At 41.3% G+C, this 14,490-nt stretch overlaps 1 protein-coding gene across 1 annotated transcript; it reads left to right on the top strand.

The window, feature by feature from the left end:
* Nucleotides 1-2,968: 2,968 nt before the first annotated feature.
* On the top strand, nt 2,969-14,285 carry CTHRC1 (collagen triple helix repeat containing 1). Its single transcript, XM_036829832.1, has 4 exons — nt 2,969-3,263; nt 8,081-8,302; nt 10,279-10,495; nt 13,753-14,285. The coding sequence occupies exons 1-4, from the start codon at nt 3,111-3,113 to the stop codon at nt 13,893-13,895; spliced, it is 735 nt and encodes a 244-aa protein (XP_036685727.1). The 5' UTR covers nt 2,969-3,110; the 3' UTR covers nt 13,896-14,285.
* The last annotated feature ends 205 nt before the right edge of the window (nt 14,286-14,490 follow it).

The following is a 14,490-nucleotide window of genomic DNA, read 5'->3' as shown; positions in this document are numbered from 1 at the left end:
GCTGAGAATGGTCCCCAGATAACAGACAGCAAGGAAGCAGGGACCTCAGTCCTACAATCACAAGGAAATGAATTCTGCCAACAACCTAAGGAAGCTTGGACGTGCATCTTTTCCCAGTCAAGCTTCCAGATGAGGACTCACCTGGATGACACCTTGACTTCAGCTTTGTATGACCCTAACCTGTGCTGGACTCATGACTCACAAAACTGGGAGGTAATAAATTTGTGTTAAGTCACTAAGATTGTGGCAATTTGTTACACAGTAATATAACAATAATACAATCAGTGCGGGGGTGTAGATTCCATTTGCAACAGCAGCAAAATACATAGTAGCCATGATAAAGAATATATGACCTATATAAGGAAAAATTTTACCTATGCATAAAATAGGATTTGGATAAATGGGGAGCTATATTATGTATCTAAATGGGAAAATTAAATATTTTAAAGATGTCACTCTTGAAGGAGTTTTTATGGGACTTCCCTGGTGGCGCAGTGATTAAGAATCCACCTGCCAATGCAGGGGATATGGGTTCGAGCCCTGGTCCGGGAAGATCCCACATGCCGGGGAGCAACTAAGCCCGTGTGCCACAGCTACTTAGCCTGAGCTCTAGAGCCCGCGAGCCACAACTACTGAAGCCCGCGCGCCTAAAGCCCGTGCTCCGCAACAAGAGAAGCCACCACAATGAGAAGCCCGCGCACCGCAACGAAGAGTAGCCCCCGCTCGCCGCAACTAGAGAAAGCCCACATGCAGCAACAAAAACCCAATGCAGCCAAAAATAAAATTGAAAAACAAAAGTTACTAACTGTATGAAAAAAAAAAAAAACTCTATAAAAAAAGGCGTTTTTATGACAGATAAGAAATGCATTAATACTTCACTAGTGGGACTTCCCTGGTGGTCCAGTGGTTAAGACTCTGTGCTTCCACTGCAGGGGGCACAAGCTCGATCCCCAGTTGAGGAACCAAGATCCTGCATGCCAGGCAAGACAGCCAAAAAATTAAAAAAATTTTTTTTTAATTTAAAAAAATAGTTCGATAGGAAAAAAAGTTAAATATTTGAACAGAAAATATGTAGAACACTTGGAAATCTTCAGGAAAGATCACTCTGGAAATAGCACCTAGGACTTTAATCCATAACCCCCAATGTAAACTAAAAATCTATAATGGTAGAATGGGTCTAAGTATTAAACCAAGAAAACTCAAATTCCAGAGGTAGTAAGAAAAATGACTTTGCAAACCCACAGAGGTATAGAAGTAAGCATAGAGAGAGCGAAGTTAATCAGACCCATAGTGGGAGTACTTTTATGATAATTTTAGGATCTGAGAGACAGGGTATGTGAAAGCCCTCTGTATGCTGTAAAGCACTTATACATTATTATATATTATCTTTGAAATATAGATAACAATATCTGGTTTACTTATCTTACAGTGTAATTTAATTAACTATGTGAATGTGTAGATTAAAAATGCATGAATGTTAACACAGGATTAGCTAATTGCTAATCTCGACCCCAAATTCACACAGAAAGGGACCATCTGAAGTCACTGGGTGGTAGTAGTGGCAGCAGTAACAGCAGCAAGAATTGTGGATAGAAGACAGACTCTGGTGGTGCCCTCTTCTCCTCTCCAGCCTGTAGACTGCTGCCACCACACTGGTTTGTCTACATAAGGGCATCAGCTGGGACCCTGTTCAGCTTTACACAGGGCCGGTTTCACGGGTGAGCAGCCCGTGTGGCTGCACTAAGACGGGTCCCTTGCTTGGTGTATTGCTCTGTTAACACTGTCTTGAAATTCTTAACAATTTTTTAACAAAGGACCCTGAATTTTTATTTGCACTGGGCTCCACATATTATGCAGCCAGTCCTGGCTGTAGAACCCATTTGGATGTTTGTTTCTTTTGACAAACAGGAATGGAATTTACCTGAATTTAGGCACTGGCCCAGGAGTGAACATTCCTAGAACTGCCCTGAACTGCTCCCTTGCCAGACTGTTCCTTCTTTTTAATATCCATCTGTTGGGCCCACCATAACTTCCCAGAACCTGGCTGGGTCTGTAAAGAGAACCCTGCTGTGCTGAATTTGACCTCAGCATCAGCGCCATTCTGTTGGCAACCTCTATCGTTGCCAAGAGGTTGTGGTGTGGCAAGACTTCTGTCCTGCCTGACTCCAGCCAGTGGTGTATAAAGGAACTCCTGCTCCAGCCTGACCCTAGCTGGTGGGTGGCCTGGGTCTCTGAGGATGCTTTCTTCCAGAATGGACAAAGGAGGACAGAGGGGGTTAGAAAAAGCTAATTATCAATCAGAAGTCAAGAGTGACTGCTCAAAAGTGGACTTCTACCACTGAGTGTTGCCTAACCTCCCGAGCCTCAGTTTTCTCATCTGTAAATGGGGCAAGCAGAGGAGGTATCAACTTCCACAGTACTGCCAAGAGGACAGAGAGTATGCGTTAAAGACTATGTGGTTCCTGGAGCTTTGTGTTAGCACTCCGTGAAGCACGGGTTCTTAATTATGTGGGTCATGGGCCCCTGGGAGAACCTGATGCTATCTATGACTCCTTCCCACCCCTTCCTAAGCGCCCCAGAAACGTCATCTCTCAAAAGAGCTCGCCCACGGTGCCAGGGTTTGACCCAGGTGTTCCTGGACCCAGGTGAAGGCACGGGCCTCTTCAATGCTCATTTCAACGGTGCGGTCTCCACTCGGTTCTCGAAGCCTCCACCTGTGGTTCACTAAACACGGCCACCCGCATCCGCACCACCCCTCCCAATCCCAATCCCCTCCCCCGCCTCTGCAGGGGGCTGATCCCAGCTGTCTGCACAGCCCCCGAGGGTCCGCGCGGGCTGAGCGGCCGCAGGAGGGGGCGGGCCCGGCTGTCGGCCCGCCCCACGTCGGGCTCGGGGTGAGGGCTCCGACCTATGACGGGAGGGAAACTCCTGTGTCCGGGGGGCGGGAGGGAGAGGGGCGGGGGGGAAGCATGCGGCTGAAAGGCGCATTGATGCAGCCGGCGGTGGCCTCGGAGCGCGGCGGGGCCGGATTGTGATCACGTCCCGGCTCCCGGGTCGTCGCCTCCTCCTCCTCCTCGCCTGCTCTGCGCGTCCCGGGGCCGCCGCGCGCCATGCGCCTCCAGGGCCCCGCCACCGCCTCCCCGCAGCGGCTCCTCGGCCTCCTGCTGCTCCTGCTGCTGCAGCTGCGGGCGCCGTCGAGCGCCTCCGAGACCCCCAAGGGGAAGCAAAAGGCTCTGCTCCGGCAGAGGGAGGTGGTGGACCTGGTGAGTCCGGTGGAGGGGACAGAGCCCCGAGCGGGGACGGGGGAGGGGGTGTATGTCTTGCGTGCGCCTGGGGGTCCCGCTTTGTCTGAGTCTACGGGGAAGGAAGGACCTGGGCTTTGCGGGTAGTGGAGTCCTGGAACTGGCGAGGGAGACCGATATGAGAGGGCCATCGTGAACCAGAGATGCCCCACGGGTCGTGTGGGACGCCCCAGAGTACAGGGAGTCGCCCAATAATTTCTGACCTCTGAGCCCCCATCGATTCCCGCCCCCCCCACCCCCCAGGGATGGAGAGGGTTAGGGCTGCAATGAGAGTAGAATGAGGAGCTTGGGTAGGTTAGAACGTGGGCCAGGGAGCTGCCTGGGACACCCTGGACTAACTGACCTCCTGGGTGGGCCTGGGCCAGGGACTTGCAACGTGTCCTCTCTTGGGGCTGGTGGCCACATCTGCCAGCGGGAGAGAATAACAATCCTCACCCAACATCCGTCCAACTCTTTGTAACCTGATGACAGTGAGTCATGTTGGGTCATCTTCCTAGGGAGTATGGGCTGCAGTTTACTTTGTTGGACGACCACAGCTGGGCCAGGAATTGTTCAGAGGGTTTACGATCAGAAGGGGAAATGAAGGGGCCCAGCACTAACCCTCCAAGGGCCCATTTCATTGTTCTGTTTAGACAGATGGGCAGCCCTTCCAGACACCCTGGGTCTTCAGCCTGTGACCACCAGGTAGGAGCATCACAGCTGAACTAAGGGAGAAGACAGTTACCAGCAGAGCAAATAAATAGCCCAAGTGCTCTCTGAAGGAGTAATCTATGGGAAGGTCTGTTTACTTAAAGCTCTTTCCTTCTAAAAGTCAACAAACCCAGTGAAGGGCAGAGTGGTTCTCTACCCTGGAGCAAGAGTGATAGTTTCAAAACCACCATATTCCTTGGCATACAATAAACTTCAATCTTTAAGCAGACAAATATGGGTTACAGGCATTGCAGGACATAAGAGGGGGCATTTTTTTGATAAAAAACTGTTTCGAATTTGTCAAGCTGCCATTGTAAACTGAGCTGATAAGCCAAACTCCCTGGCAGCTAGTTCTATGCCAGATTCAAAAGCTCTGTAAAAAAATTCCTGCCGTTCCACACTGCACTTTTTGGTGTGGTGCTATGTAATTTTGCTCCACAAAGCAGACTGTGTGTTCAGGGCTACAGTTCTATTTTTAGTGCCTAAATTGTTTAAAACTCTACCAAATGAATGTGGTTCATGTGCAGTCTGCATTTTATGAATCTGTCGTTATGATACACAAAATACCCCCTTTCTCTATAAAGCTAGCAACTTTTTTTCTTTCCCTCCAAGGATTTACAGTACCTGCGGTTTCCCACAACTCTAGCCCGACTTGGAAAACTTTATTGTGCAGCCTGGCTCAGGTGCATCCTGTAGATTGGATTTGGTTTTGCTGGGGGGAAAGAATCCACACAGTCATTAAGGTTTCAACAGATTCTATAAAGCAGCTTCTTTGTACAGGATCTTTCAAAGCCTTCCTTTCAAGCGTGCAACAAGCTCTGCCCCCTGGTGGCCAGTGAAAGAAACAGGGGTTCCTTCTGCAGACATTCATGGAACCCCTACCTGATACTAATCATGTGCTGGGTTAGTGAAAGAAGTGAAAGAAGGCAGATGTAATACCTGTGGAACCGAATTCAGTAAAATTATGTGGTCTCTGAAATGCAGTTTTTAGATAAAAAGGTGAATAAAAATTCTCAACCATGGCACAATTGACTTTTGGGGCTAGATGATTCTTTGTTGCTTTGTTATTGTTTGTGCATCTAGCATGCTTAGCCGCATCCCTGCCATCTACCCACTAGGTGCCAATAGCAATCTCTCCCTCCCAAGCTGTGACAACCGAAAATGTCTCCAGACATTGCCAGGTATCCTCTGGGGGACAAAATTGTCCCCCGTTAAGAACTGCTCATATATAGAAAAATAAAACTTTGCTCTGAGGGGAATAACAGTGAAAAAAAAAATCAAAGAATACCAGAAGTTGTATTGTTTCTCCCTTCCCACTTGAAATCTATGTGTAAACATTGCATATATCTGCTAGTGAAAGTAACCTATCTACTAAATGAAAATTAAAGTATATCTACTAAATTTAAATTTAAATCTAAATAAAATTAAAGTATATCTACCAAAATGAAAATTAAGTATAAAATTAAGCCAACTAGAATGTTTTATACTTTAGCATGTCTTTGAGTACTTTTGCAATTTTGTTAAATACATTTCTTATTATTTCTCTGGCAGCAAATAAATAGAAGTGTCTTTTTTTTTTTTTTCTTAAAGTCAGGAAAATGGCACTGGTCAAAGTCATAAAAATCATTTAGCAAAATAAAGATCAAATTGGTGATGTGAGAAGATTGATTGGCAAACATTAGATACATAAGGATCTTTCCTAGGCAGTGTCATTACTGTATTTAATAATATGACCATATCTAACCCTAGATGGTGAAATAAAAAATAAGCTTTGTTAGAGAAATGCAAATCAAAACTACAATGAAGTATCACCTCACACCGGTCAGAATGGCCATCACCAAAAAATCTACAAACAATAAATGCTGGAGAGGGTGTGGAGAAAAGGGAACCCTCTTGCACTGTTGGTGGGAATGTAAATTGATACAGCCACTATGGAGAACAGTATGGAGGTCCCTTAAAATACTAAAAATAGAACTGCCATATGACCCAGCAATCCCACTACTGGGCATATACCCTGAGAAAACCATAATTCAAAAAGAGTCATGTACCACAATGTTCATTGCAGCACTATTTACAATAGCCAGGACATGGAAGCAACCTAAGTGTCCATCAACAGATGAATGGATAAAGAAAATGTGGCACATATATACAATGGAATATTACTCAGCCATAAAAAGAAATGAAATTGAGCTATTTGTAGTGAGGTGGATGGACCTAGAGTTTGTCATACAGGGTGAAGTAAGTCAGAAAGAGAAAAACAAATACCGTATGCTAACCCATATATATGGAATCTAAAAAAAAAAAAAGGTTCTGATGAACCTAGAGGCAGGACAGAAATAAAGATGCAGACGTAGAGAATGGACTTGAGGACACGGGGAGGGGGAAGGGTAAGTTGGGATGAAGTGAGAGAGTGGCATTGACATATATACACTACCAAATGTAAAATAGATAGCTAGTAGAAGCAGCTGAATAGCATAGGGAGATCAGCTCCGTGCTTTGTGACCACCTAGAGGGGTGGGATAGGGAGGGTGGGAGGGAGATGCAAGAGCGAGGGGATATGGGGATATATGTATACATATAGCTGATTCACTTTGTTATACAGCAGAAACTAACACAACATTATAAAGCAATTATACTCCAATAAAGATGTTAAAAAAAAAAGCTTTGAAGTTATTTTAATATATAAGGAATCTTGATTTTTTTTGTTCTCACTGGACAGTATATTTATAGAGAATGATAGTATTAGATCATTTATACAAATAGAGATTGTTAAAGTAAAAATTTAAATGAATTGGGCTTGCGGTTTGAAGGGTCTAATAATGGACCAATTCAGGGATAGGCACGAGGATTAGGCAGATGGAGATCCAGCTTTACCACCAATGCAGCTGTATTGCTGTGGGTGGCTTATGGCTATGTGTGTTACCCAGCAGGTTTGCTAATGCTCTCTTCCCCAGTCCTAGTCCACTCAAGGGAGTGGACACACTTGCCCTGGGCCACTATCTCACATGGTCTTGAGGAAATAATAAGAATACTCATGGCTGACTATATACTATGTGCCAGGTACTGCTCTAGCACATTTTATGTATTATCTCACTTAAATCTCCTACAAGGTAAGAATCTTTATTATTTTTCCCCATATTTCAGTTAAGGAAACAGGCATTGAAATGTTGAATAACTTGCTCTATCTCACATAGCTAATAAATGGTGGAGCCAGGATTAAAATCCAGAGTATATGACTCTAGAATCTATCACTCAACTTCTACGTGATACTACGGCACCACCCCCCCAAGGAAAACAGAGATAATCCTAGCACTTAAGAGTTTGTTAGATTACTGCCACCCTATTAAAGACTAATGGTCACTTGCAATGAGATTATTTATTCCTTCTTGGTGGGGAGGGCTGAGTGGGGTTGGAGGCCAGAAGTGTTCCAACACTTCCTCCACATGAAAATAGGGAGGAGAAGCATGTGTGCTTATCCAACTTAGAGATATTGCCAGTGTAAGATAACTATTGAGTTAAGATTTTATTTTATAATTATATCTCTGAGAATTTATCTTAGGGAAATAATTGAAAAGAAGAAAAAAGCTATGTGGATAAAGATTTTCATTACAATAATGTTAACGATAGAAAAAAAATAGAAATAACGATCCCAAAATAGTGCAATGTTTGCATAAAATTGTAAAAGTATAATTCTGAAATCCAAGTCTCTTTACAATATGTAGGGTTAGAAGAAAAGAGCAGTATATCAAATTATGTCTACCTTAGAATACAGCCATTTAAAAATTGTGTATGCTTTTAATGAGCAGTAGAAAAAAGCAGACAAATGAAAACATTTTCTCTTCTTTGATTGTGTGTGTGTGTAAAGTCTGCAAAAAAAAAAAAAAAGAATAGGAAAGAAATCCTAATATTTTAGAAATAAGTTTAAAAATCCGTTCTTTATATATAAAAAATAACTCATCTGGAACATGGGCAAGTGGTATGAAGGGATTCTTGACTCCAAGGCCTCAAAGTAAATGCAGTTCTGATCAGACTGAGTCTTTGAATCTTAAGTGAAGGGAGTTTTTCCCCCTTTCTTTTTTCTGTTGCAGTATAATGGCATGTGCTTACAAGGGCCTGCGGGGGTGCCTGGGCGAGATGGGAGCCCTGGGGCCAATGGCATCCCTGGTACCCCTGGGATCCCAGGTCGAGATGGATTCAAAGGAGAAAAGGGGGAATGCCTGAGGGAAGTCTTTGAGGAGTCCTGGACACCTAACTATAAGCAGTGTTCGTGGAGTTCACTGAATTATGGCATAGACCTTGGAAAAATTGCGGTAAGTAAAGTCTGAATTATTTTAAAGTTGAAGTAAAACTTAAAGGTTTTCATAGTTGAGTGATAATTTTAAGTGTGATTTTATTTTATTTTTACTAAAAGACAAAAAGTATTAAGGAATGGGTACCATGTGACTTCTAACTTAGAATTAGTGAAAACATTGATAACATTTCAGAATTAATTTTATAAAGCTATTTCTGAGATAAATATATCACCATATTATTTTAACCCTAACAATACTTAAAATAACTTACTCTTTTTTTTTTTAATGGAAACAAAAAGGGAGAGCATAGGTGTCTGTGTTGGACAGTAAGCAACTTTCCAATCTTGTCCTAAAGTGAATTTAAATTAGTCTAAGAAATTCTGCTGTGGTTCCAGATATAAAGGTGAAAAGAAATATCCAAGAAATTAACACATGATTGGAATTATCTAGAGGTGGGAAGTCCATTGGTATTTGTCCTTATTCTGGGTAGCAGGCCCAGCTTAAAATTGCTAAGCTTAAGAGAAGTAGAATGGACCAGAGATACACTACAATGACCATTTAAAATTATTCTGTAATATTTAGGGAGAAAAATTACTCAAAATAGCTTGTCTGGCAATGCATTTGGATTAATGACTCAGTCACTTTGATTAGTGTTTGCTTCCAAAGTAACTGGCAAGTCCACTGGGCTGGCACAGAGTTGAAGTTGGTGCCATTTCAAGCCTCTTTCTTCTTTTGTTGACAGACTCTGTACACGGTTCTATATCCACAATATATTATTCCTTGATATTAACCACTACTACCACCAGGCAAATGGAAGAGATTTTATTTTCATAAAGCTCTCAGGTTCTAAGTAGCAATCTGTGTATTATCCCTGCTCCTCTTTCAGCTCTTTAATGTCCGCTCTATTATCTATAAAAATGTTTGAGACTGTCTTGATTTGATTTCTGTGTGGTAGAATTTCCATATAGCTTCCATAGTTTGGTGACTGACCAGTTATATTTTCACACGTGATTTCTTAGAAAGCATTTTGTTAAAATGTTGCCTACTTCTTTAAACACCTGACGTTGATAGACTGGTTGCTTATTTATAGTTCATCAAAAGTTGCTGGCTGAGTCCTCTCTAAAAACTTGCCCTGTGGACTCTGGATTATTAATACAATATGTTTTCAAGTTCCTTTCAGCAGTGGTCAGAATGGGTTTGGGAGCCTTCTACAGGTAAAAGGTAGTAGGACCATGAGCCAATAGACAAACAAATTTTGCAAAGACCTGGGTCTTATCATTGTGTCATATAGGTAAAGACTAAAAACCCCACCTATGCTTTACTCCTGATACTGTTTTCTGTTGCTTAAAAAGAAACAGGTTAGGGACTTCCCTGGTGGTCCAGTGGTTAAGACTCCGTGCTCCCAATGCAGGGGGCCCGGGTTCGATCTCTGGTCAGGTAGCTAGATCCCGCGTGCTGCAATTAAAAGATCCCGCACAAGGCAATGAAGATCTCGCATGCCTCAACTAAGACCCAGCGCAGTCAAATAAATAAATAAATATTAAAAAAAAAAAAAAAAGAAACAGGTCAAAGTAATATATATGGGCAGTGCTAGTCTAGAATGTAAGTTCCACGAGGGCAGGGATTCTGTGTTGTTTACTGTTGTATCTATAGTATCCAGAACGTAGGAAATAATTTTGGAATAAAAAGAAAAGTAAATATATAGACTGTTTTGGTCTAAAATACTGAAGACTGGCTGTTTTTGGTAAAAACTGAAAGATACCCTCAATGGAGTGAATAATTCTAAGAAAGCCATAATTCTATTTTCTTAGAGTTTCTAATATCAGAGTCTCTTTTCCATTTGCAGAGAACTGCTTTCCCTCTGTAAAAGCTAAGTTTTTAAAATGCAGTTTGGGGAAAAGGATAGTTAAATAAAATGCACAATACAATTTGAAAGCATCTTTTTAATTAAAATTGAAAATGCTAATTAAACCCTATTTCTGTGTTTGTGACAGGAGTGTACATTCACAAAGATGCGTTCGAACAGCGCCCTAAGAGTTTTGTTCAGTGGCTCGCTTCGGTTAAAATGCAGAAGCGCATGCTGTCAGCGTTGGTATTTCACATTCAATGGAGCTGAATGTTCAGGACCTCTTCCTATTGAAGCCATAATTTATTTGGACCAAGGAAGCCCTGAACTGAATTCGACAATTAATATTCATCGCACTTCTTCTGGTACGTAGAATGGTGACGTTGCAGAATGTGCCTCAGATCTTTAGAGACTAAAGATTAGTTTTGAGTCCACTATCATGGTAGGTCATAGCAAGCTTTCTGTGCATAATTCTCCATCCTGGTTGCACTTCAGAATTTCTTATAGATCTTTTAAAAACTATGTGGATGCCTGGGTCTCATCTCTGATCAACTGAATCAGAATCTTGGGGTAAGACCCCAGCAGCTGTATTTTTTAAAAGATCACAAGGTTGAAAATCACTGAGTTAGATGAAATGGCGAAATAGCCAATAATGCCGTAGAGCAGTGGTTTTCAACCTTAGCTATACCTTGTGTTCAACTGGGGAACTTTAAAAAATCACCGTGCCTGGGTAACACTCCTCCATGAAGGCTGACTTAACAGGCCTGGTTGCACCTCAGGCAATGGAACTTCCAAAATCTCTCCTGGTTATCTCAATGTTCAGCCAAGCTTGAGAACCACTGGCTTAGATTGATAAGAAGGCTGATTTCTCTGCCTTGTTCTTTAAAAAGGTAGGTACAGTCTGCTGCATTTATAAAAGAGAACATTTCTATATTGTTCCTGCATTCTCTGTTTGCTTCTACCTCCTATAAAAGAAACGACATTCAATTAAACCAGTGGTCACTTAAACTGTTAAAAAAAAAAACCTTGGACTTCCCTGGTGGTCCAGGGGTTAAAACCCTACGCTCGCACTGCAGGGGGCGCAGGTTCCCTCCCTGGTCAGGGAAGATCCCGCATGCTGTGCGTGGCCAAAAAGACCCAAAACTATTGGTTTTTTTGTTTTGTTTTGTTTTGTTTTTGTTGAGTTTTTTGGGGTTTGTTTTGCTGTATTTTAAGGTTCATTGAAAGAGTTTAGAAGCTACCAAAAAGTAGAAGGGGAAAAAACTACCTATTAATGTCATCACCCAGACACACCACTCTGAGTATTTGGCTGCCAGCTATTTTGCTTTCTTGAGTTGCTGTGTGGCAGGAGCTGGGAGTGTGGCACACCATAACACAACACATGCCGAAAGAATCACAAGGTGTCGATAGCGATAGCTTCATTTCCCTGATTTCTTGAAAGGATTTCTCATGAATCTTGTACTTAAAAATGTCAGAGGGAAGAGAAGAGATCCCCTCACTGCTAACCAGAAGAAATATTTCAGCATTCTTAGGGATCAAGTCAGATACTGATCCCCCAAATTAATAGAGCACATTTATCCCTAAGAAATCAAGGGCATCCCTTCCATTTTCTTCCTCAGATCCCCACAATATCCTCAAGATGTAAAGAAGATACTTTAACCCCTTCTCTCTGCACATAGAGGAGGTCCAGGGAAATAAAGTGTCTTACCCTGAACAGTCGACTCTGTCCTGGAGAGCAGAAACCAGAGCCCTGCTCTCTTGTCTCCCAAGACAAGGTTTGATCAGATGAAAAAGCCTTTTCACTAAGTTCTGTGCTATAAAGGAAGAGGTGCTTTCCATCTGAGAAGCAGTAACTAAAATTTTTAAAATCTGGGTATAAAATACAAAATTTGACTAGGAAATGATATGTGTTTAAATAGTAGTTGATATAAGCAACTTACTTTCTATTGTAGTATCTTTAAATGTGTGTGTTAATATCTTGCTATAATGTAAGCTCTCAGGCCTAGGAACTGTGACCTATACATACATATACTTTGTAAATTATTTAACATAGCATTTCCCAACCATGTTGTGGAAACTTATTTGGTGTGATCAATTGGGTAGAATGTCAGAAGTAATTTGTTATTCATAACAGTTTTTGTCTTAAGATGAGTTAAAGGTTACCTCTATAATAAATTCACTTTCCCTTGCACACTGATACTCTTTCTTGAGGGAAAGGAAAGGGATGCACTTACAGTTTGCACATCAGAGGATGACATTAAGCCTTGGATATGTCCATGGGAGTTTGACATACATTAGGATGTCATCTTCTTACCTGGATCTAGGAGGAAAACAGGTTGAGAACCCCTAATCCAACATAGTTTAAGTGCTTAATAAGCTGCAATACTACCTTATCACAGAAGAAATGTTCATTCATTCAAAAAACATTATTTCATTTGTTAAAGACCATGAAGTGACCACTTGACTCTCCCCGTCCCATGTGAGGCTGACACTGAACGCAAACTTGTCTGACCTCCTGTGGGATGAAGTGAACAAATTTTTAGGCCGTGGATGTCAAGACCTTGGGAGAACATGAGGATTTCCAGGCTTTCTCACCTGGCATGATACTGAGAATTCTAGATTAAATGGGATTGTGGGCACGCACTGCTTAGTTCTCCCAACTTTGAAAGGGGCCTGAACCAGTCACAGGTCCCCAGATTCAGAGGGACTTGCCTTCAATTCACTGATGTCACAGCTGGTGGAAGCAGATTGCTTTAGGCCTGCAACCCCTGGCTCGGTTCAAATGCACTAACCTTAACCAGATAGGAAAACTAACCAGTCACATGCGGTCATCCCTACCCTACTTATATGTAAGAACCCGTTTTCTTAAAGAATGTGCCAATCTGCCAACCTTTTCCCCCTGACACAGACGTCAAAGGGGTTGTACCTTTTGCCTATTAAAATCAACACTGGGGGAATTTTTTTTAATGTTGGAGAAGAGCCTTGATAAGAAGGAATGCAACTTATATATATTAGTATGTGAAAGTCGAGAGGACCTGTGAAAAGGCACGTGTTTATAAACCATAAAAACACAGAGGAAAAACAGGATTTACTTAGTTTTTTGTTTTTTTCATGGTGAGGAAATTCTGGATTGAAGGACTGATATAATGATTACGCTAGAATTTTCTTTTAATGTTATAAAAGTCCTTTTTTTTTTCTAGTTGAATACCATCAAGTGTATACAGGTAAGTGTTGGAAAGGGCTTTCTTTACAAAAGACTTACATATCACGTCGAAGTCTTGGCTTTTAAAAGTGTAGGCTTCCTTTGTTTAGTCAAATAAATTGCTTTTTTTTGTTTTAGGTCATCTCTATAACTAAACAAAGTCTCCCTTTATGATTAAAACCTCTAAGAAAATTCCCCGTGAAGCTTATTTCATAGAATGGATATGTATACATCTTTAAAAAAATATTTATGTGCTAAGAAAAAGAGAACTTATCTGTATGAGACCTTTATTAAGTATTAGCATTTTTAATTCCCTGTACATTAAGTAGATTTAACCTAGCTTGCTGAAGTAATACAGTTGAGCTAAAGGTTTTTGCTTTTTGTTCTATAGAGATCTGTAATTCTCACCTTGTTTTGCAGTGGAAGGACTCTGTGAAGGAATTGGTGCCGGACTAGTAGACATTGCTATCTGGGTTGGAACTTGCTCAGATTACCCGAAAGGAGATGCCTCTACGGGGTGGAATTCAGTGTCTCGTATCATTATTGAAGAGCTGCCAAAATAAATCCTTTCGTTTTTGTTCCCTACCTCTCTTGTATTATACCTTTGAATGGTTCATTTTAGTGACCCCTTATATAATTTTTATGTGTACATCAGAATGAAAAAACAAAACTAAATGTGTTTACACACCAAAGTGTGATTTCACACTGTTTTTAGATCCAGTATTCATTTTCCTTCCATCAAAACTGGTTTTGGGATTTTTGTAGAAAATTAAAATACTTTCTTCATATTCCCATTCCCTGAACCTATAATTTGGAATGTTATTGCGGTCTCCGTTTCTTTCCTGTTCTCTTAGTGTAGCACTTTTTAAAATATAAAAGCTACCAGTCTTTGTATAAGTTGTAAATGTTCAGAATTGTTTTATATCTGTGAAATAAAACTTATTTCAAACAACTTTAATATCTTTAACGTAATTGCCACTAAAATGAGGGTTTCTGGTACTTTATATCTGGAAAGTTGAGGATAAACCTGATTTTGTATTTATCCGTTTAACAATCATGTTTTAAATTTAGTACATGTATAGTCCTGTTCCATATTTTGAGGGATTCAAAGAGAAAGGGATATTTATGTGTCAGGAAATGCACTAGCACTTTACAAAT

This window comes from Balaenoptera musculus, chromosome 17 (assembly GCF_009873245.2).
Source record: "Balaenoptera musculus isolate JJ_BM4_2016_0621 chromosome 17, mBalMus1.pri.v3, whole genome shotgun sequence".
Taxonomy (NCBI): domain Eukaryota; kingdom Metazoa; phylum Chordata; class Mammalia; order Artiodactyla; family Balaenopteridae; genus Balaenoptera; species Balaenoptera musculus.
This window is presented reverse-complemented; position numbering and strand designations above follow the sequence as displayed.

Excerpts from the sequence above, each read along its gene's own strand:
- CTHRC1 (XM_036829832.1), top strand. The coding sequence starts at position 3,111 with ATGCGCCTCCAGGGCCCCGCCACCGCCTCCCCGCAGCGGCTCCTCGGC. Across the intron at positions 3,264-8,080 it reads AGAGGGAGGTGGTGGACCTG|TATAATGGCATGTGCTTACA; the intron begins GTGAGTCCGGTG and ends TTTCTGTTGCAG. Across the intron at positions 8,303-10,278 it reads TAGACCTTGGAAAAATTGCG|GAGTGTACATTCACAAAGAT; the intron begins GTAAGTAAAGTC and ends TGTTTGTGACAG.